The sequence below is a fragment of the Athene noctua genome, chromosome 4 (genome assembly GCF_965140245.1).
Source record: "Athene noctua chromosome 4, bAthNoc1.hap1.1, whole genome shotgun sequence".
NCBI classification, from domain to species: Eukaryota; Metazoa; Chordata; class Aves; order Strigiformes; family Strigidae; genus Athene; species Athene noctua.
Genome location: NC_134040.1, coordinates 3803090 through 3826421, shown reverse-complemented (window position 1 = coordinate 3826421; position 23332 = coordinate 3803090). Strand labels below are relative to the sequence as shown.

The 23332-nt window shown below is 46.8% G+C and overlaps 1 protein-coding gene across 1 annotated transcript in view; it reads left to right on the top strand.

The window, feature by feature from the left end:
• The window catches only part of ADRA1D (adrenoceptor alpha 1D), a 53682-nt gene extending 31121 nt beyond the window's left edge, over positions 1-22561 (top strand). Inside the window, exon 2 of the mRNA XM_074903708.1 lies at positions 19923-22561. Within this exon, the coding sequence (XP_074759809.1) occupies positions 19923-20491 (569 nt within the window). The 3' untranslated portion in view covers positions 20492-22561. The remainder of the gene's footprint in view (positions 1-19922) is intronic.
• The last annotated feature ends 771 nt before the right edge of the window (positions 22562-23332 follow it).

Sequence of the window (23332 nt, the reverse complement as noted above, 5' to 3'; positions counted from 1 at the left end):
TTCATTGTCAGTCCCCCTAAGATAAAATAGAAATGTAGACATCTACGTGTGTCAAACTCAGGAAAAGATCCTGCAGTGGGGAATAAAGGTCCACTGCTATTTGCAATTAAAGCAGCTTCTGGAACAGACCAACTATTTCTCAAACAGTTCTTGCACTTCCCATGCCTGAAGACCCTCTGTGACATGATGATTTTTGCAACTCTTCTATATATATTCAAGACCTACCACATATTGGAATGGAGTTTGTTAATCATAGTCATAGTCTGCAAGGCTGGAAGGGACTGCTCCAACTATCTACTGTGATTTACAGATGGCTGCAAGCCTCAGTGTCTCATCTAATAATTTCTTCAACTCCCCCATTACTCAAAAACAGTTTTCTCCTTAGAAAGACACTCGGCATTAACTCAGGACTGAAATAATGGAGAACCCATGTCTCTAGTTATGCTTTTTCCTGTTGCTTTATATCTTTACTATTAAAAATGACTGCTTTCTTTCCAGGGTAAATTTATCTAGCTATAACATTAAGCCATTATTTTTTTCTACCATTCTTGGCTAGATTAAAGATATGTTCGCTATCAGAAACAGCTTCCCCTATATTTCACCGCAATTCATGAGCAAGTCACTTCAATTTCTCCTGGATAAGGCCAATAGATCAAGATCCTTTAATCTCATGCTCTAAATCAAGTTTTCCGGACCTTTGTGTTGTTTTAGAGCCCTCAGAGCATTTTCTGTACCTTTGGCTTCTTTTCTGCACTGTGAGCACCAATATGTGACATGATTTTCCATATGAACAAACTCCATTTTTCAGTCTTCCTTCGTCTGGTTCATCTGTTCCTGTTCTTGGCTTTTTTTATGATCTGAGCTTGTGGTGTTATTATTAACGCTCTGTGAAACGCTACTCCTAGGTGGATCAAACATGTCTTTTCACCAACAGCCTTGACTGGGAGGTAGCTGTAAGAGAAAGTCATCAGCTGTTACTGGAAGGAAAGATAATCCTCTAACAAACTATTTCACCAAAATGTTCCCATGTGTTATATTCAGGGTGGGCATGAGTAGTGACACAGAACTGACTTTATTGCTAACATATGAAATACTGGGATCGATCCTGGGAACCCTCACATTCGGAAGATATTTTCATTCTCAATGTGTAGCTACCTTTAAAATCTGTGCCGTGACTTTTGTTAGGGATCATCAGATGGCTTAGTTTCATCCAGTATTACAAGATATTTGTCTCTATGTACAAGAAACTTGATAGTCTTGAAGAAGCATACCATTGGTGTTGTCCGAGACAGATGGCTTCATTTGCCAGGGAAATTGCTTTTTTCAGTGTTTTGAATATCTGGAGGCAATTTGTAGGGGATCTGCATTGTAGGGAAGCTGGATCCTGTCTCCCAGCAAATGTAGAGTCTCTCTACTCAGCCATAGATTCATTGCACAAGACAAGACTGAACAATTCTGCTCGAAGACCTACGGACTGAGATGGCCTGGGGACCCACTGGGAGTCCCCCATTGGACCCCCAGACTCTCTGCCATTAGACAACACTGATGGTGGAAGTGCCCAGGCAAAGCAAGTTATACATGGCATGGGTTTTTGTTCCGTTGACATGAGGACCCATCAAAGTCTCCTAAGAGGCAGATAGCAAATCAGAAACTAGTTGGTGACGATGGAAGAAGAGGAAATAGCATTTATCTGGAATGATACCTGTCTTGACAGGGGCTGGCTGCAAAAGCAGCACTTTCCTAAGGAGAGGTGGAAAGTCCGAGAAGTGAATATGCAAAATTAGCATACCCAAAAGTTAATTAGGAGTCAAAGCCACATCAAGACAGTGAGTGCACCCAGGTCCCATGTCTGTTACTTCTGAGCAGTGAGTGAAGAGCACAGGAGGCAAAAAGCCTTGTTTATCTAATGAAAATGCGAGAGAGAGGCAGACATATCTCATGGGAGGTATTAAAATTGCCATGAAAATTGAATGCAAATTTCCATCCTTTCCCTTCAGGATCAGAGATTAAAAAAAGAAATAGAGACAGAGCAGAGATGGAACAGGAAGCATGTCAGTGGAGAATGAGCCTCATCACCATAATGAGGCACTTGGAGACACTCATCACTTCTCAGCAGAGATCCCATTGCCCTGTGCAGGCATTTGAACAGGCAGTGCAGCAAATTTCTTGCATTTTCTCTCCTGAAATATCTCCTTAAAACTCCATGTGGCTGTAAAGCTTAAACAAAACCACCATGATATGATGGCTTGTCTGCTGCTTTGTTTCTTGATCCTACCCAGCATTGTCTTCATGCTTGTCCCAGGCTCATCTCTATGGCTAAGAAAACCAGGCAGCCAGTTTTTGCCTCTTGCGTAATTTTACTTTCTATTCAGCCACAACATCCAGGTGGATTGATGAGGTAATAAAAAGTAGTGATAGTCTGCATTTTCTGGGCTTGTCACCCCTTCCCGCTGGCAGGTCCTGGCACCATTGTGCATGTTTATCTCATGCCACCAGCTCTGTTGGAGACTGCTCTAATCTGGGCATCTCAAGCCCTCTCCTCTCCTAATGTGGTGCAACCCAGTCAGTCTCTCCCATCCATGCCACCAGACATCTTGCTGTGGATCACAAATCCTGGGGTACAAACCCCGTGTGTGCTGCAGGTATGCAGAAACCCCTGCTCAGCATGAAGGATCAAACATCTCCTTTGGGGACTGGTTTTCCCACCACTTTGTGTTTGTACAGCACCAAGCACAAAGTGGGGTCCTCCCATCACATCAGTCCTAGCAAATAAAAGGGATCAGGGTCAATTTGTTAGCCATGTCCCTGGCATTGCCACAGCTAAACCCTCCCAAACAGGGATCTGCATGCAGGTACATCCCTCAGCTCTGCTACCCACTGCACTATGTCAAAGCCAAAGTCATGCCAGGGTCCGTGCTAACACCCTGGGTGCCCCTCGGCTGAAATCTGGTCATTTATCCCGTCCCTGTTCCCTGTACTCACAGAGATATGGCTTGCATGCATCACTGCTGAATAATCAGATAAGAGACACACAGCTGGTCACGTCAGATGGATGACATGACCCTCCCCATGGAGATGGGACAAAGGACTGAGCAAGAGGGATTCTTGCAGGCAACCGATGTGGCATTAAACAGGAGACTTTACCCTTGAAGTGAAGGGTTTCAGGAACTGTTGGGAGGGATGAGGATGTTGTTATCTTACCATTCCTGTTATATTTTTGGAGCCCTGTTACACATGCCCATTGTTTTCTGAGAGGGGGAAAACATCTCTTTTTGAAGTGGAATGCTTTTAGAGCTTGGTATCAGCTGAAAGCTGAAAGAGGAGAGACAGAGCAACTCTTTGCTATCTCCCCTGAATAATTCCAGACTGGGGGAGAAGAAGGAAATATGATTTTTTTGTTTTGTTTTGTTTCCCTTCTTGTCAAAAAAAAAAAAAAAAAAAAAAAGAGAGAGAAAGAAAGAGAAGGCGAGCGATGAGAAACTCTGCAGATTTTTCCATGCAAGTTAAAGCCAGAAGGGCTGTGCCTTGGATCCGGGTGCGGAAACAGGGCAAGCGTTGGAGGATTTTCCCCTCCAAGCTTGAAAAGAAACAAGAAGTTGGCTGGCTGGTCTTGAATAACCCCTCCTGAGCCTGCAAAGCCGGTCCCGATTTTTCATTAGAGCTGAAAATATCAACCTCCCCCAACCTTTCTTCCCCACCCTTTCCTCCACAACGTCACAGCGCCCGGGTCTGGCGGTGCAGCTCTCTGGAGGATGCTGTTCAGAATCCTTCGCAGCCGGCAATGCCGGGAGGGGGCACGGGCTGCGAGTGGTGCAGTGCCAGGCTCCATGGCCGGTGACGTGCTGTCTGCCCAATTCTGATATAAACAGAATGTCCTTGGGACCGGCACGGTGGAAATGCACTGAGGAAGCTCCCACACCTCCCCTCGATAGGGTGTTTTTCAAACGTTGGCGTCCCGCCACTAGCAAGTTGTCCAGACTCGGGGCCACCAGTTTTGCCAACAATCAGCTTAAGTAAACCTTCCACTGTAGCATCTTTCTTGATCAATGGCTTTATCTCTGTGTCCTGGCAATACTCACCCATCCAAGGTGAGTTCTGCTCACCCCACGCTGTAAATTAAAGTCAGGACTCACGCGTTTCGCTTTGGGGAATAATTTTTTTCTGGGTTGGACCCAATGAAAAAATGCCTTTTTCCTTTGTGCAGCTCGGATCTGGCCTCACTGTACATAAAATGCCATGTGTTCCCAGCAGGATTCAGCCCTTCTAAGGCCTACCCCGCAGCCAAATCTGATCTACATATTTACGAGCTTGTAAACAGGACAGGGCGGGTAAGTTCACATTCTTAGAAAACCAAGTGCAGAGAAAAGAACTTCTGAGTTGGAAAAACAAAGAGTAGTCTTGGGTCCAACCCAGCAAACACAGTGGTTTTTCCAAGATTTGGATGACTTGCTTGAGAATCATTCCCTTCCACTCCTTTTCTACAGGATTTCCCAAGCTTGGTTTTTAGTTGGGAAAAAAAATACACATTCTCAATATTTCTGACCAGAGTGGAGGAGATGGCTTGTTAGAAAAGGGCATTTTATCTTGGAGGTGAGTTGAAGCCAAGCTTCTGTTTGCAGTAGCCAGAGAGGAACAGCAGTTACTTGCAAAGGGAGGTTTAAGGAGGCTGTTAAAAGGAGTTGCACAGAAGCAGCCAGTTGAAGTGATCACCACAAAGTGTCAACGTGTCTGCCAAGAAGTGCAAGAACCAGTAGTCTAGAACAGTAGTTCCCAAACTGTGCTCTCCAGATCTTGATGGTCCATGAAGGCTTGGTAAAAAGTTCATGGACAACCAGAGTATAAAGGAGCCAGCCAGCCTGCAAAAAAAAAAAAAAAAAAAAAAAAAAAAAAAGAAAGAGGAGGATTAACAGGTTTTGGTTTAGAAAACTCGGAGAACCGCTGTTCTAAAGCCTGTTGTTATATCCATTCACTATTTATTGATACAGGAACAGAGAGCTCTTTGTGGCAAGCGCTGAAGAAACATTTTTGATATCTCCTTGAAAGAAAAGCTTTGATGACATTCCATGAAATATTTGTGTCAGAAGAGTTATCACAGGGCTCGGTCACAGCAGTGTTTGTACTAACGTACGTACCTTGCTGGGAAGTTTGTCACTGCTTCTCTCATCATAATACCTAGGGTTTTCTCAAGTAGATTGTTGTGGTGAATCTTCAACTGATCCTCCAGAGAGTCCTTTTTGTCACCTCTCTTCCTTGGTTATTGGGGTTTAGTCTTAGTTCTGTATGTATTTAATTCTCTGTCCTCTATATACAATATTTTAATCTCTCTAAATAATAATGCTGATAATAATGCTGATGACCATGAAGTTCTTGTTCTTGTCACCAGTCATATAAGATTTATTTTGCTGAGCTGTATTTGTGCTAGACTAAAAGCCAGGCATCCAGGGCTCAATTCAGTAGCCTAAACACCAGTCTCTAGGGCCATCTGAAGGACCCTATCGCCTCCGAGGCACTGCACAGATCTGCCTGATAAGAGACAATTTACAGAGGACCCACACACTTTTGAAACATTGACAGTAGACCAGTATACAGTGGGGTATAAAATGGCTCTAGCCTTGTTTAACCAATCAAGTCACACCAGTGAGACAGCAATGCAGGCATCAGGAAGCTAAGGACATAGCCTCCTACTGCAAAGAGTTGTGGTCCACCAAAAGAGAGCGTTATGCAAGCCAGCAATTAAGGACAAAGTTTTCCAGGGCCAAGAACTTACCATCATGCTGTTTGAGTCACTAGTAAGCTCACACAGGACTTGAATAAGCAGGATCTTTGCTCATTAATATTTGCAACCAGTTGGATTTTTGCCCATGAGACATTCTACCTATGGCTTACTCCTGTTGCAAGTTGGCAGCTTGTCAGCTTGTCCATGAATGCTTCCCTTGCCCACGGGTTGGCCATACTGGCTGCGTTACCCAGAAGTGTGCCTGAGGTGCCATCATGCAGAGAAGACACTCCCAGGCTCAGAAGCAGCCAGACCTTCACGCTCAGGACGCTCTTGCATTTGCAGAAAGGAGAGCCACGGGAGTGCTCCTCTCTGAATGACACGCTGATTTTTGCGTTGCCCTGGAGGGAACCTAGCAACCCCACAAGGCCACTGTGTTCATTCACATCCTGAGCCAGATGGAAATTTTCTTTTCAAAGACTGCCCCAAGTGTATTTCCTCTGCTGAACCATCCCGGCAAGAATCTCACTGTGGTCTCTGCCGTGCTCATTCTAACATCAGCACATGGATTCCAGTCTTCTTCCTGCTCAGACAGCAAGAACTCTCGACATGCAACTCACTTACTATGAATTTTTTCTTCTCTCAGGAGACATTTTTTTTTTTTCTTCATTTGCATCTGGCAAATAAGAACCTTCCTGATATCTCCCTTTGGATTTTCCAGATTGGCCAATCTTCTGATCTTCTGGACTTTTTTTTTTTTTTTCCTAATTTTATTTATGTCCTTTTGTTGAGTCTCATGATTTTAAGATTTGTTTTAAAGTCCCCTTTGGGGACTGGAGTCAGGCTATTATCTGTGAATCATTAAGGAATAGGCAGTTGGATACACATATATCTTTCCCAAGCATAAGAAACACTGCAAAATACTACCTTTAAGGAAGTCTGTAGTAGAAACAAGATGAAAAAAGCCTACATCTTTGTCTTCTTTTTAATTCTGTCATTTTCAAAGTCCATCTTCCTACTAGTCCTGCTGTGTTCAGCATTGTCTGTGACTCTGAATCTGTTGCCCAGCCCTTCTTTTTGGAGTATGAACCAAGAAGCTAAAAAGGGTGCTCCTGGGGCTTGGTTTGAGGACATTAAGAGGATAATGTCTAACACCAAGCTTGGGGCTACCAGGCCCTCAATACAGTCCCTTTTCAAGTCTGAACCAGACATACTCTTCACCAAAGAGCAAGCAAAGCACTCATCATGTGTTCATCATATGGCCCAAGGTCAAAGGTCAGCAGCAGTCCTCAGACAGAGCCCAAGCCCTGTGGCTTCATCACAGACATGAGAAAGCTCGTGGGCCAACACTGCCTTACACAACATGCAAAGGACATATTTGGTCCTACTCTTCATTCCCTTGTGAAAACGTTGCCTTAATGATTTCAAAATTCAGAGTGAGTTTGGTTTGCAGTATCCAGGTCAGGTGTGGTTTCAAAATCTCTCTCCCTATCCTCTGTCTAGTCCTGCCTGAGAAGGGTCCACAAAGCTCCTAACAAGAAGCAGGGAAAGACTCACAGGATCATAGAACCATAGAATGCTAGATTGGAAGGGACCTCAGGGATCATCTGGTCCAACCTTTCTTGGCAAAACCACGCTCTAGACAAGATGGCCCAGCCCCCTGTTCAGCTGAATCTTAGAAGTGTCCAATGCTGTGGAATCCAACACTTCCCTGGAGAGTTTATTCCAGTGGATGATTGTTCTTGTGAAAACTTTTCCTCATGTCCAATCAGAATGTCCCCAGGAGTAACCTGTACCCATCACCCCTCATCTCTTCCATGTGACTCCCTGTAAAAAGGGACTCTCCATCTTCTCTGTAGCCACCCTTTAAATACTGGAACATGGAGATAAGGTCTCCCCTAAGCCTTCTCTTCTCAAGGCTGGACAACCCCAGTTCTCTCAGCCTCTCCTCACGTGGCTGCCCAGGCCCTTGATCACCTTCGTGGCCCTTCTCTGGGCCCTCTCCAGCCTGGCCACATCTATTTGTATAGCAGGGACCTAAGCTGAGCGCAGTATTCCAGTGTGGCCTGGCAAGCCCTGAGCAGAGTGGGGTAATGACTTCTTTCTCTCTGCTGGGGATGCCCTTGTTGATGCAGCCCAGCACCCCCTTGGCTTGCTTTGCTGCAGCAGCACACTGGTCACTTACATCGAGTTTGTTGTCCCCCCGAACCCCAGGTCCCTTCCCACAGAGCTGCTCCACAGCCTGGTAGATCCCAGCCCATGCTGCACTCCGGGATTATGCTTTCCCAGGTGCAAGATACACACTTGTCCTTGTTGAAGTTCACAATGTTCTTGTTACCCCACTGGTCCAGCCTATCCAGATCTTCCTGCAGAGTGTCTCTCCCTTCCAAAGTGTCCACTTCCCCATTCAGTTTGGTATCATCAACAAACTTCATCAGGGTACACTTGATCCCATCATCCAGATCACATGTGGAGATTTTAAACAGCGTTGGGCCCAGGTTTCCAGTTTGAAAAGGAGCTTTTTACCACCACCCTCTGGGTGCAGCCAGTCAGCCAGTTCCCCACCCACTGCACAACCCACTTCTCTAGACCATAACACATCAGTTGCTCTAGAGGGAGGGTGTGAGGAACCATACTGAATGCCTTGGAGAAATCCAGAGTCCACAGCTTGCCCCACATCAGCCAAGCAGGTTACTTTGTCATAGAAGGTGATCCGGTTTGTCAAGCACCATTTGCCCTTGATGAATCCATGCTGTTTTTTCCCAATCATGTGCTTCATTTGACTTGTGGCATCCCCTAGGAGGATCCGTTCCATAACGTTCCCGGGGACTGAAGTGAGACTGACGGACCTGTAATTTCCCGTATCCTCCTTTAAGCCTTTCTTGTAGATGGGGTAATATTAGCCACCTTCTAATCTTCTTGGATGTCTCCTGATCTCCATGACTTCTCAAAGAATATGAAGAGTAACCTTGTAATGACATCAGCCAATATTTTAACAGTGGGTCAATATTTCCTTCTGTTTCTGCTTGTTGTTTATGTACCTGAAGACCCCTTTCTTGCAGTTTTTCACAGCTCTGACCAATTTTAATTCAAGCTGAGCTTTTCCTTGTCTAACTGCATCTCTGCACACCCTGACAATGCCCGTGTAGTTCTCAATTTGTATTTATCCACTTTTCCATCTCCGGTATACCTCTTTTGGTTTTGACAGACTCAAAAACTCGCAGTTAAGTCAAGGGGGTCTCCTGATCCACCTACTTCCCTTACCTTTAAAGGGGACAGACTGGTTTTGTGCTTCCAGGAGAGGGTTCTTAAAAAAATTCCAGCACTCACTGGCTCTTTTATCCTCCATGGAAGCTTCCCACGGGATCCCTCCCAGCTGAGCTCTGAACGAGCTGCAGTTTTCTCTTCTAAAACCTAAAACCTTTATCTTAGTACTAACCTTCAGCATGCTCAACAGAATCCCAAACTCCACAATACTGCGATCACTGCAGCCAAGGCTATCACTACCCCAGGTATTACAGAGCAGGTTTTCTCGGTTTGTGAGTAGCAAGCCCAGCAGTGCCTCATTCCTGGGTGGCACATCTAACATTTGTAGGCGGAAGCAGTCCCCTACGCATCCCATATTGTTCTTCCACAAATGTCGGGGTAGTTGGAGTCACCCATAAGACCCAGGTTCTGTTGACGTGAAGCTTGCTTAAGTGACCCAAATATTGCTTCATAGGTCTTATCGTCTTGGTTTGGAGGTTAACTGAAGATGTCTACTGCTGAGGTCCCCCTTGGATACAACCCCTCTTTTCTTGACCCAGGGCTTCCACAATCACTGTAATTTGACTTCTACACATTGAAGTTTCTCCTTAACATACAGCGGAACTCCTCCTCCTCTTCTTCCCTGACTGTCTTTATGAAACAGCCTATAGCTGTCCATTGCAATCCTCCAGTCATGGGAATTGTCTCACCCACCATGTTTCAGTCGTTCCTATGATATCATAACTTTCTGACTGGGTGTGGAGCTCCAGTTCCTCCTGTTTATTCCCCAGGTTGCATGCACTGGTATACATACACTTGTGGTGGCTGGGCTTCCGGTTCTCATCTTGGAGGCAGCCAAAGAACATTTGTCGCTGCTCTGGTTGTCCCGGCTTGCTCCCCAGTAGGTTGCAATGGTGTGAGTGTTGCCACTTTGGACCCCGCCCCCAAGTCCTTCAGTATAAAGCCCACCTCACCTGGCTGGGCAGCCTGCAGCCAAAGATTCTCCTGTCTCTTCTGGACAGGTGGATCCCACCCCTCCCTAACAGGCTATAGTCATCAAAGAATCTCCATTGTTATAAAAGACAAAATCCTCACTACGGCACCAGACACAAGCAAGAAGCTGATTTGCATTATACATATATTTCTGGCTGAACCCTTTCCTCCAGCTGGTAAAATAGAAAAAAATTAACTTGAGCACCAATACTTTTCTCTTGCACCCCCAGGGCTTTGTAGTCTTCCTTGATGCTGCCCAGGTTCTGGCTTGTGGTGTCATTCGTGCCCACATGAAAGAGTAGCAATGAATAGTAATCTGTGTCTTGACAAGTTCTGGCACCCTCTCGGCAACATCTCGGACCTTAGCTGCCAGAATGCAGCATACCTTTGTGATTTCTTGTCGGTCTGGGAGATGGAAGCCCCAGTGCCCCTTAACAGAGAGTCACCCCACTACAAGTACTTGTCATTTCTTTTTGCAGTATCCTCTGCTTGCTCTTGGTACAGTTTCTCCTTGCAGACCTTTCTCGTATGTGTCTACAGTTGTTAAAGCTTCATACCTGGTTCTGGTTGCAATGCCGGAGGGTGGGCACTGAAGCAGAGTCCTGCTTTTGCGGGTCACGAGGGTTCAAGGTGCCTCATTCTCTGTGGTGCCCACCACAGGACCGTGGTTCTGAAACCACTTCTCTAGCTCCGTCTTGGCCCCTCTAATACTGCCCAGCTTTTTAGCTGTTTCCTGCAACGTGGCCACCTGACAGGACAGATCATCAACCTATGCACATCTTTTGCAGGTACTTACCTTTTCTCCAGGAGAAGGGTCTGGGCACCCATTGCCACCTACCATCTGTACCCAAGTCTCCTCCCTTACCAGTTCCATCTGGTTGGAAGCATCAGATATCTCAGGGGCTTTTTCTGTAGCAACACTGGTTTTAACTCTGCCCACGATCCTGGCAGAAATGTAGAGCACTCCCCTGGGCTGTGAGCCTACAGGCAGGTGCAGGGCCCTTCTCACGTGCCCTTCTGTGCAAACTGCTGTGCCCTTTCAACCCCTGTTCGCAACACTCCTCTCAATCCTCATCCTGCTGACATATATACTTCAAAAGAATGGTTTTGTCATCATGCCACAGGGCTACAGATTTGAAGGGAATCCCTTCTTGGCCCTTCTACAGACCCAGGGCTCTATATAACTGTACATCAACCCTTCTGCAGTGTCAGGCCACAATCCCTTAATTATTCCTTTATTATCTTGAGCACCGCTTGTTTATAGATCCCTCATGAAAGATGGAATGCCATTTATTCAGTTCAGGGCAACAGAGCTTTGTGCATGGTGCTAGCATGGGACACGCAGGTCCTTGGAAGGAGAATGCAATGAATATAATGACCTTCTGGGGATTTGCTGCTGCTGCTTTCAGCTGTGTGTCCCCAGAGGAAGGGTCTGTGCCCTCCCAAGAAACCTGGCATACTGAAATTTCTTTGGGGCCCTTCACCTGTCTGTAATAGTATAACATAAGCACGTTCCAAATTCACAGGTTTAGCTACATTTGTTCAGGGACCAAGCCAAATACTAGGGGTGAGCTATACTGCTAAAAAAAAAAAAAAAAAAAAAAAAACCAAACAAAAAAACAAAAACAAAACAAAACAAAAAAAACAACAAAAAAAAAAACACAACCCAGTTTATAGTCACAAGCCCCCAGAGCAAGCACTGTAGAGAAGACTAGAGCAGACTAAGTACTTTATAGCACCTCCTGGGCCCCATGCAGGGCCCCAGTGGTCCTACAGCATAATCACTCTGTTGTTGAGTTGTGAATCTCTGGAAGAGCAGGGGGAATTGTGTGGCAGCCCACCAGAGTGGATCTTCATTCTGAACAGCTGCTTTGCTTTGCATGCCCTGTGATGTGGCATGAGGGCATAAGGAGGGAATTAAGGGTGTGGAGCCTGGTGGGACAATGTTGGAGGACTGCATAGTCATATGGCCTTTTGGGAATGGTCTCTGGAGTGAACTGTTCCCTGGAGCAAATTTATCTGGAGAGGTCTAGCTGGACCATACCAAGCAAATTAGCACTGTACACAATGCAAGACTTGAAATTACTTATTAGCTTTCTGTTAGGTAACAGAGTAGATGTACCTGTGCAGCCTTTCACTGTGTCACCCTTCACGTCACGGGAGGCTCACTGGTGAAATTTTTCCAGTGATGAAAGTCCTATCCTGCACAGGAGAGAAACTGGTGCATGGGAAGTTTGGGCAACTGCTCCTGAGAGAGAAGGAGAACATCAGATGCCAATGACGTTAAGGGTGAAATCCATCAGGACTAACCTTGGATGCCCATGATGTAGTTGATGTAGTTGCCCATGGAGTCTGGGTCCATGTCTGAGACCTTGTGTGATCCACATGCCTGGTACAGGCTCATGCTTTAGGATGAGATGTATCATTGCCTCTTCTCCACAGAGTCTACTGACAAAACCACTGGCTGTAAGAGGAACTCAGGGACCTGCTCGGATACCTAAATCCAATTAGGTGACTCACAGAAGATACCCACAATTTTCAGGAAATTTGATGCCTCAGAAACATCCTCATGGCAATGACTCTCATTAGCGGTCCAGATTGATGGGATTGTTCTGAGAAAAGCTCCAATGTGAGCTCTGAGGGGAATGAAGGGCAGGTTCAGCCAAAGTCCTACTTACGTGCTGCAACTTAGAGGAAAGCTTTGGAGACACCACTGTGACCATATTGCCTAGAAGTTAGGGGACAGTTTTGGGCACTATGAATTAGGCCAGTAAATTATCAGAGCAAGGCTCTGCTGTATTATCCTTCTTGTGCTGACAGGCAAACTGCACTCAGTCCTCAATTTTGAGATCCTGCTTGAGAATGACAGTGTTTTCTGGAGACCTTAACCCCACCCAGGCTGGCCTCTCCTGCCTTTACAACCACCCTCAGCCTAAGCCAAGCTTCCCCGAGACCCACCACACCACAGGCTGCCCTCCCTCCCCATGGGGACCCCGCACACCAGATATGCACACCCCACCACGGGCTTTGGCATGGCCAGGGGCCCCCCGGGAGGGCCACCCCAACCATCAATGTGGGACAATGCAACACTGCCAAGAAGGTCGGCAATGAGCAGGGGAGGGGTGACTTCTCCCTGCTTTTCTTCTTGGCCAGATCACAGTACAGAAATTGGAGCAAAAAGTCATGTCTGTGCACAGAGAGGCACAAAGGCAGCTCATTGGCGTGACGGAAGCTGTCGCTTATCTGTGACATTTTTTATGGGGTTGGCTGGAAGGCTCACAGGCCTGAGGAATTCCACCCGATATCCCAACGCCATCGTCCTCCAGGGAAAATGCCGGAGTCACTGCGAACATGCTGTCCTCCTCCCTACGCCAAGCAGCTCTTGGATCCCTCTGAGGAGGGCAGTGAACTCCCCCATCACTCCAAGACAAGCCACCAGCTGCAAGGAGGTGTTAACCCTCTAGGGACCCTGGTACGCCTACAGATGCCCAGCAGAGGTGATGAATAGCGGATGAAGGAGAAGGTCAGGAAAGACTGGTCAGAAGCTGAGACTCCCCGTCTCCTGGGAGAAATCCTTGCTGATATCTAGCCCATTCCACAGCTTGGCAGCCTCTTCAGGGAGGTTGTCAATCATTGGGGCCCAGCAAGGACCTGGCAAGGAGGGGTACAAGCTGGGCAATGAGCATAAAGTGGCAGCTCATTATTACTTTGGACCAGATTTAATTAATCTACTTTGTGAGAGACAGAAAAAAAGAAGGAAGAAGCTGACTCTCTGTCCAGGAGAGCCCATAGTGAACTTTGGCAGCTACAGTACCTCCTGCATGAGGGTTTTTCCTATATGAGCTGCAATCCTCTTTACTTGCTGCTCTGATACATCCTGAGTCCTCAGACCCCTCCTGACCTTTGAGGTCACGCTCAGGAGAAGCTCAGTTGATGGGACAACTGTCCCCACTACAGGCCTAATCCTATATATGGTTTTCTGGACCTTCCTAACTCAGGAACAAAGTGGTTTGCCTCTTGGTAGATTTTCAGTTTTCCACGACTTTGGCCAATCATTTTTTAGCATGCTCAGCCTCCTGCTGCAGGGACATCCGCAGCATCCAACATGCTGTGAGATGAACTGTCCCCTCTTCTTTGCTTTTAACCTACCACCCACTAACCTCCTTCTCCTGTGATGAGTCTTGTAGTGGAAAGGGCAGTAAATAACAGCTCCCTCTTTAGCTTCTCCATTCCTACAAGTTCCAACTCTCCATAAGTTGTTCTTGTCCAGGATCCTTCCCCATACAAAGCCCACACCAAGCAACAGCGAGGCCCCTTGTCAGTGTGAATAAACCCAATGGTGCTCACATTTCCCATTCATGATGGGACAGCACTGGGGCATGACTCGGGCACTTTGTTTTACCCACCTGCTATCACGTCTGCAGCACTTTTGCACCATGGACTATTCAGGACATGCTGTAAAACGGGGACCTTTTAAAACAAAGATGCCTCTGCCAACTGCGGCAGAGAGCAAGCCTGCTCACAGATTCTGCCTGCGTACTGGAAGCCAGGGCCAGAATTTAGATTGGACTGGGTCCATTTTCATTTGTGCATTTGTCTCTTTTCTTGTTTTGCTTTAATTTTTTGAGCGCTAAACACTGGGACCAGCAACTCTCCAAACAATCCAGTGATATCACCTTCAAGTGAGTCATGGGGAGGGCAGGGTGGAGAAGTGCAGACAAGGAAAGATCCTAAGATTGTGCTCACTCAAACAAATGAAAAATAATGGGGTATGTGTTTGGATATGTAGAGGGGAGATTGCATCCGCTAGCCACCCAACACATGTCCACGGCCTCAGAGATTTCTAGCTAGCTGGTTTTTTTCCCAGATGTGAGCAGGGTAACATTACCTAGGAAAAATTGTGTAGATACACCCAGAGTATAGACACAACTATGCACATCCTGCACACACACACACACACGTTGTAAGAACACCACATAAATTATTTTCTTGCTTTCACTTCAGATCACATACTTTATTGGCCCAACTTTTGCACCACCAAAAACATGATATCCAATCTTCAGATCATGTTTAGACTGTGACTTTGGTCACTTTGCACTGTGGGGGCAGGTTCTCCCTGAGCTCACCTGCAGCTTCCTTAATTTTTTAATGACCCTGAAGATAATTAGCTAGGGTTACAGCAGGACCTGCAGTCCTTGCTCAGACCCAGCTCTATCACTAGGATTCAGACTACAAGATGTAGAATGACCTTTTATAAAATGACAAAAGATATAAAGGCCCCAAATGGACTTTCAAGTCCCACAGCAGTATTAATTATATAATTTGTGCCTTATTAGGAGAAGATCAAGACCTCAGTGGGCTCTCTATGAGCCAACATAGAGCTTTCTCACAAAGCAGCTCCATCCCATCACTGGGTATGCAGTCAGGATGGAGAAGGAGCACCTCAGAGGTCTGTCCCTGCTCTCCAGGCTGTCTCTGTGTCTCACACGTGGATTTGGTTAGGTTGGATGGAGACCTCCCTGCGGGGAGCACTACCCCGAAACGCAGCAGTCCCATTCAGGCAGAGCAAGTCACGTCTCCATTGTCCTCTCCCTGTGAGGGCTCTGGGGTCCCAGATGCTCCAGCACAGCATGGTTTGCTGCGTCCCAGCACACATACTGCACTGCTCACCACACCGAGAACACCCCACGGGTGGATGTCCTCAAGGTGGGTGTCAGCACCTCCCCCTCCCCCTTTGGAAAACTTACCAAGCTCTGCCATGAAGTGTTAAGCTCAATGCCCAGAAGGTGTCCAGGGAGATGATTTGAGGGAGTAGGAAGAGCTCCTCTTTGAAACAAGACCAGGTTTCACAAACTCGTATTGTGACACAGGTCCTACATTTGGGCTTTGTGTTCGCTGATGTGGCCCTGTTTTGGCTTTGATGCTTTTGGGGACAGATCATCAAAAAGTTCTCTTGCACTGAGATATCAGGTTAAAGTGCTGGTTCATCACTTTGTCTTGTTATACCAGATGTTTTACTCCCATTTTCTATTTCTGGACCTCGGATACATCCGCCTGTGTTTCCTGAGCTCTTCAAGTATCCATTACTCAGTACTGTCTTCCCCACATCTTAACATCGATGCTCCTACACAGTAACAGTTACAAAGCCCCGTCCAAAAACCTTCCCTCTCTCAAAATGTTGTTGCATAATTTTGTGTCTGAAAGCAACAGCTAATTGCTTCCTTTCTTTGCTCATTCCCTAAATAAGACCCCGCAACTCTTCCTTACGTGCAGCCTCCCAGTGCTTATCAAGAGAATCTGATGCTGCAGCATGTACAAAGTTCCCAGACAAAGACCTGTTCTGGGGACTCCCTGCCCAGTTCTGTTCATCCCAGAGTGATCAAATGAGGAAACTATGGATGCACTCAGTACACGTCTCTTCCAAGGGGCACGCTTATTTGCATGGTAATGAGGATGGTAATGAGCCCCTTGTCTTCAGATGTACACAAGGTTCTAGCAGGGGAAAAACAGCCAAAGTTGAGATTCAGGGAATTCGGGGCTTTTTTTTTTTTTTTTTCTTTTCAATTTGTATATTTTATCTGGATGCAAAAGACAAAGCATGTAGTACAGAAACTGCATTGTGCAATGAACTGCTAAACACCAGATATAAATTATTATTTCAACAACAAACAGGCTGTTTAAGCAAGCACCAATCTCTTAAGTAGCCTGGCTCAAGCAGTAATTACTAGTCTCATTTCTAAGGAGACCCTTCTTTTATTTGCTTTGTTACCATAGCTTTTTGTTTTCTTTTCCTCTCTGTTAAAGTTAAAAAATGCTACATAAAGTTGCAGCTCCTCTGAGAACCCGGCGCGCACTGCAAACAGGATTCACAACAGCACTGTGAAAGAGATTATGATAATCTTTTCCCTCAGTGGGGAAACTGAGGTATGGAACCTCTCCCCAACAAGGCTATGAGTAGGATTACATGATTAATGAGCTCCTTCACCTGTTTTAGACCCAAATGCTCACACTGAGCTATGGCAAGGCCAAGCTGGGACAATGCAATGTCTTAGGCCTGAGAGCCGGGGATCCCTTGCAGACAGCACAGGGCTCTGGGTAGAGGCTGGTTCCCTGCAGGATGGAGAGGAAGACAGTTGGGGCAGGAAAACAGACCCACTCAATATTGATAAACCTGAGACTGAGGAAAGGAATTGATGCCACAGCATGGAAACCCGCCACTGGTCCACATTGCCCAAAGCATCGGATGGTGCCTGTAGGTCCAGGGTGGTGGGCTGGGGGCAGGGTGAGAAAGGAGGAAGGGTCAAAGCCGTGGTCGGATGGAGAATGGAGAAGATGCTACTGGTGGTGCAAAGGGGACTGTCCTCAGCACCACTGAGGTGTTTAAAAGCTCCTGGCTAAACATTCAGGGGTGGTGTTTCTACCGTGGTTAGGAATGGATGTTGTGATTCAAGCAGCCTAGCACCAACCTATAAAGCTCACCACTGTCCCAGAAGGAAAAAAAAAACCTTTAATGAAAAAAAGCCCAAGGTGGGGCCATTGTCTCTGCAGACTCCTAACTCTGGTGTCCATAGTTCAAAGCCATGGGCTACCACACCAGTGGCTGCTCATTATACTGCAAATATCATGAGCTCCATGAAGCCCTGTGGTGATTTTGGCCCAGGTAGAGTTAATTTTCTTCATAGTAGGTATGAAAAATATTAACATTTTGGGGCTCTGTTTTGGATTTGTGCTAAAAACAGTGTGGATAACACAGGGATGGTTTCATTACCGCTGAGCAGGGCTTACACAGGGTCAAGGACTTTTCTGCCTCTCACCCCATCAGTGAGTGGACTGGGGGTGCACAAGGAGTTGGGAGGGGACACAGCTGGGACAGCTGACCCCAACTGACCCAAGGGGTACCCCAGCCCATATGACGTCATGCTGAGCACATAAATATGAGGGAAGAAGAAGGAGGAGGGGGACATTTTGAGTGGTGGTGTCTGTCTTCCCAAGCCACTCTTACGCGTGATGGAGCCCGGCTTTCCTGGAGATGGCTGAACCCTGCCTGCCGATGGGAAGTGGGGAATTAATTCCTTCTTTTGCTTTGTTTGCATGCACAGTTTTCTCACTTTTACTCTTCTGATTCTCTCCCTCATCCCACTGGGCAGAGTGAGCAAGTGGCTGGGTGGGGCTTGGTTGCCAGCTGGGGTTAAACCATGACAAAGCCTCAGGTCTTTCCAGCACAGAGACATCAGTTCTGTTTACTGTCCTTAATCAATGCCTCCTTCAGCACATACTGAGAGCCAGCTTGTACTCCAGCCCTACGACTTGGGCTGGCCTGCGGCAGATATTTAAGCTGCATGGCTGCATCTGTGCTTTCCCTGCCTAACCATCAGAAAACACTGAGATCTGTCTTTCTTCTCCCACGTCCCCATGAAGGATTAGCCCACGTACCTAATACTGAGTCCAAGTGTAATTTCTCCACTTTTTTAGGGATGGGTATACAAAAGCTTTGCTGGAACCAGTGCTCTGGGTTTCCTGGATGATGGTTTTTCTACAGCAAACAGCTTGGGGAGCTTTTGTGTAGTGTCAGTCCTGAATTTCTGTCTTCTGGCACTTGTTTTACTGTTTTGACACCAGGGTTTTAAGCACAGGGAAAATAATAATGATATCCAGAGCTAATGTTATTTACTAAAATACAAATTAGCGCTCAGTCACATGGCGGCACAATTTGTCATCCAGAGCTAAAATTAAAAGAAATTAAGACTTGAGTCAGAAAGTTATTTCAGATCTGAGTAGGGAATGCTAAGTGATGGGGCCATGTGGGAGCAACACTGACATCTTCTGGCTGCAAAAAAACCCTCCAGCTTTTTCACCAAGGAAACCAGTGGGAACCTCCAGCACAAAAGCAGAAATATGGGTTGAGGTGGACAAAAAAGTTTTCTGGTAGTAGGTACAATCTGACCCCCCACTTTAAGAGTCCACCTTAGCATCACTGCAAAATTTGAACAGAGAGTGTGTGACACTGATGACCCAAAATCCAGGAGTGTAGGAGGGGAAGAGGTGTTGCTCTTCCATCAGTGAAGGGGACAGGGCTGTATCCATCCTTTTACGTTGCAGTGTTGAACTGTGCAGTGCAACACATAGGAAGAGTCAGGTACCAAGAACTGCAAACCAGTCGAGCAACAATTTTCTCTGTCTGATATGGAATGGGAGAGGGCCTGGCTGCTCGTGCTGATAAACCAGGGAGTCCTGGGGACCACTGAACCTGTTCCCCAAAATTATGCCCTCAGCCCCTGCTATAGGGTCTCAGAAAGCAGCCAACAACACTACCCCTACCCACCCCCTGCCAGGTGTGTCAGGTATCTCTTGGATACAAGTGTCCTGCATCAATTCATAGCAGGATGGTTGAACCACAGTGAGGTAAACAGATTTGGCCCTGGGGTTGTTGGGTCCTGTGTGACAGCTTTCTCCTCTGGAGTGGCTCCCCTTCTAAACATGGTGCATGCTAGATGGGGGGGGGGGGGGGGGGGGGGGGGGGGGGCGGAGCTGGATGGTTATCTATCTGGAGAGAGGTGTGAGAAAAATCTTCCATCCTCACAAACCCTCATACCTGTGTGGCTCCTGCAACATTTAACAGCCTCCCTCCAAGCTGTCTGGGCGTGCCACGGTGGCTCACAGCTGCGTTTGAGGGTGCTGGGACCATTGATGGGAGCCTTTCTGCAGTGGGGGTTAAGAAGGTCCTGCCAAAGACATAGTATTATCCATCATTATCACTTTAGGGTTGATGCTTTGCAGTCCTGCAGTGGCCAGATCTTCATTTTGGTGGCAACAACATTGTTAGTCAAGGACCTAATAGCAGAATCACACCTTCAGCCTTCTCTGCAGGTCTCACCTCTTCCAGACTGGGTTGACCACCACTCTTGCTACCCTGCGCTGTCATACTCTTCCCCTTCCTCTAACCGTATTTCTTTTAATCTCTTCCAAGGTTCTTTCTTCCCATCTCTGAAGCCCTCGGAAATTGTCTTCAAAGTTATCTTCTGGCTGGGATACTTCAACAGCTGCGTGAACCCCATCATCTACCCGTGCTCCAGCAAAGAGTTCAAACGAGCTTTCATCAGGCTGCTCAAGTGCCAATGCCACCGGAGGAGACGGCCCATTTGGCGTGTTTATGACCACCACTGGCGAGGGGCCTCCATGAACAGCTCGGTGCAAGACTCTGAGACGGACCTGAGGCCCAGGATTAACACCCTGAACAGCTCATTCATATTTAACTCCTCCTTGCAGGAGAGAGCCGGTAAGAGGCGAACACTCAGCTTCAAGGGCTGGAAAATGCTCACTCCTTTTCAGAAACCAGCATCCACTCAGCTGAAGGAGAAGATGAACAGCCTTTCTAACAAAATCCGGGGTGGCTCCAGCAAAGGGGGGGTGACAGCCACCTACAAACCAGAGGTGGAGTCTGTCTCTATCGGGATCCCTCATGACTTCACGGAAACCATCGACTACCAAACCTATGACTTAACAGACTGCTGCGGGTTAAGAGAAACAGATATTTGAAGCCACTGGGACAGCAGTTGATGGTTTCTTTAGGTGTATCTAGCAGAAACGTGAAGGGATACCATCTGTGGGTCTGTCAGGCAGACTGGAAGCAGCAATCAGGTATAAAATGCAGTTGCCCAAAGGTTATACAAGCATGCCCCACAAGGAGGTCAGCCCCTTCTGTGGGATTATGGGTTCCTCAAATAAGAATCAATGGCATTATCCCATTTTAATGAGACTCAGCAGGAGGGGAAGATGTGGGGTGGATATGGCCTTAGGACAAGAGCTGTTTCCTCCAATGGATGGTTATCTTTGACTTTGGAAGAAGCTGTGCAATTAAGGGAAACCAGGATGTCTCCTTTGCCTTAAAAAAACACCACCATAAATCTAATGGAAAGCTCAAACCCCAAAAGATGCCAACCCTGCCTTAGTACATGTGATCATGTTTCCATCCAGAGGCAGCACCCAGAGAGGACTCTGTCAAGCAGCAGTTGGCAGTCGATCCTTTAGGTAATGGGTTGGGAGCTTGTAGGGCTGGACAGGACCTCCAGCCAAGGCCTTTGCTTTGGAGGGAAAGCAGACTGTGGTATTCCCAAACAGGGTGGGGGACCCTAGCTCTCAGCCATCATGTCTGCAGTGACCACGGCTTTGCCCCTTCCACATAACCTGGGTTTAGGCCAGAGAAGAAGCCCAAACGTGTACACTCATGCCAATGGGTGTGCAGGTCTCTCTTCTCTAATTCCAACCTGTGATGCATTTCTTATTTCACTTTCCAGTGAAACACTTGCAACCCACCTTGTTCTAGTGCAGATCCATCTGTGACACAGGGAGAAAGCAGCTTCTTTTGGTGTCGGTCACTTCTTGCTCTTGTTGTTGTCTCTTTCAAACAACACGGAATAAAGATGCGTCCTAAGGGCTCCGCTCAGGTCCATAGCCAACCTGCATGTGGCTCAGGAAAGGTGGGATAGCGGAGTTTGGGGCACGTTTCTACTACCTATAGAGACAAAGCTAAAATGGAGCTGATGTGCAGTTGGAGTTCCCTCATGGAGCTCCCTCCCCAGTCAGGGACATGCCCATGACTCTTCTCCCAAGTGGCTTCCCATGTACTTGATACATCAAAGCCTTTCATGGCTATCAACAATTGGCCTTTGTTATGTCTGGAAGCATGGTCAAAAGCAATGTCAATAAAGGGGGTTTTGCCCTGATCACAGCCCCAGAGCGTGAACTTCCTTCAGGATGGCACCACGGCCTCCTCCGGGGACCTCAGGGAGGTTGGAGTCATGACAGACCCACCTCACCCAGGCTCACACAAGTCATGAATTGCAACTCAGAAAACGGTCACTCAGACTCTACTTGGCCATGTATTGCATGCATTGGTATTATCAAATTTCAGATAGGACAGTGAGCCACAGAGACTGATTGTCAGATTGGGCTGTGAGCAGAGGCAGGAGACACGTAGGCAACAAAAGCAAAGTCTGGATCTGAGGTGCAGTGTCTCGAGCCAGATGACGGGAACAGGAACTCAAGGAGTTTAAGCATGACACTGAATGTGTCCTGGATGTAAACTCATCCACATCAGCACTGTCCCCCAAACCCATTAAGAGTCTTTCATGAATGTGCCTACAGCACATCTAGCTAATCCTCTTAAGGGTGGCTATCAAAGGAAGATTAAAGGCTTCTACGCATAGCAAAGAGAATGTCACCTTTCTTTCTGCTGTTCATTTGCTTTAAAGGATATCAGAACAGAGGAAAAGTTGGACTTCTTCTATTTTTTACTTCTTTTGTACAGCACATACTGAGACAATATATCTGGAGTTGGCCCTATCTCGACACCCTTAACACCTTTCTGCCCTTTAATCAATACAAGACTCCAAACTGGACAAATTACTGCGCAAAGACCTGCAGATTTTGTCCAAATATTTTCCTCCCAGCAGCAAATCCCACCAAGGCACATAGGCAGCATTGCACTTACACTGAACCCAGACTCATTATTGCCCGCATGTCCTCCAGTGTCTGCACAATCACCCAGATGTTGCCAGCTTGAGAGGCTCAATCCTACCAAAGCAAAGGCCTAATGCCCCATGGGAACCTCTGTGGAAAAATGCTTTTTTTTTTTTTTTTTTTTTTTTTTTTTTCCCAATTTCTTTGGCCTTCGAGGGAAGTCAGACCCTACAGTGCTAATGGGGTGACGCAGAAAGTCATTTTGCAATGTGAAGACTGCACCTGCCACTGGTTTCTTGGGGTTTTGAGGGATCCTGATGGGAGAGCACACTGGTGGCCACTGGGGACATCGCAAAGATGGCATCAGGGAGAGGGCTGTTGCTGAAGACCAGAGATGACTGGAAGGTCAAGGTGGAAGCATTACTTCTCCCACCTTCCACCCACTTCTCAGGATGCAGGTACACACACATGCCACTGTCAGAGGGAGTAAATGCCCCCAGATCTGCATTTTTGGACCCTGCATTGCAGGTCTAACACATGCACATGCATAATGTAAGCAATTCGGGGACACAGTTTAGGATGAGCTGATACAGGTATCATCAGAAGTGAAAGTCTAGTTAAGGGGAAAGATGGCCATTTGCCACTAAATGCTCTCTGATGCTTAGGAGCAGATTTATTTAGTGTCTTTCCATGGCCAGACACCCATAGCACATGGTAACGTGCGCATCCATGACCATACAGATACAGATACACACTTTACTATGTTTATAAATATGTGTCATCTCCAAAATAGCAGACATTCTGCTATAAATGGAGAATTTGCAGGGGCTTTTAGCAATTGCTGGCAAGCAGTTCTTTCCCACAAATGAGTTGACAGTGTTGCTTACACTTGCCTGTGATCTTTTAAATACACTTCTT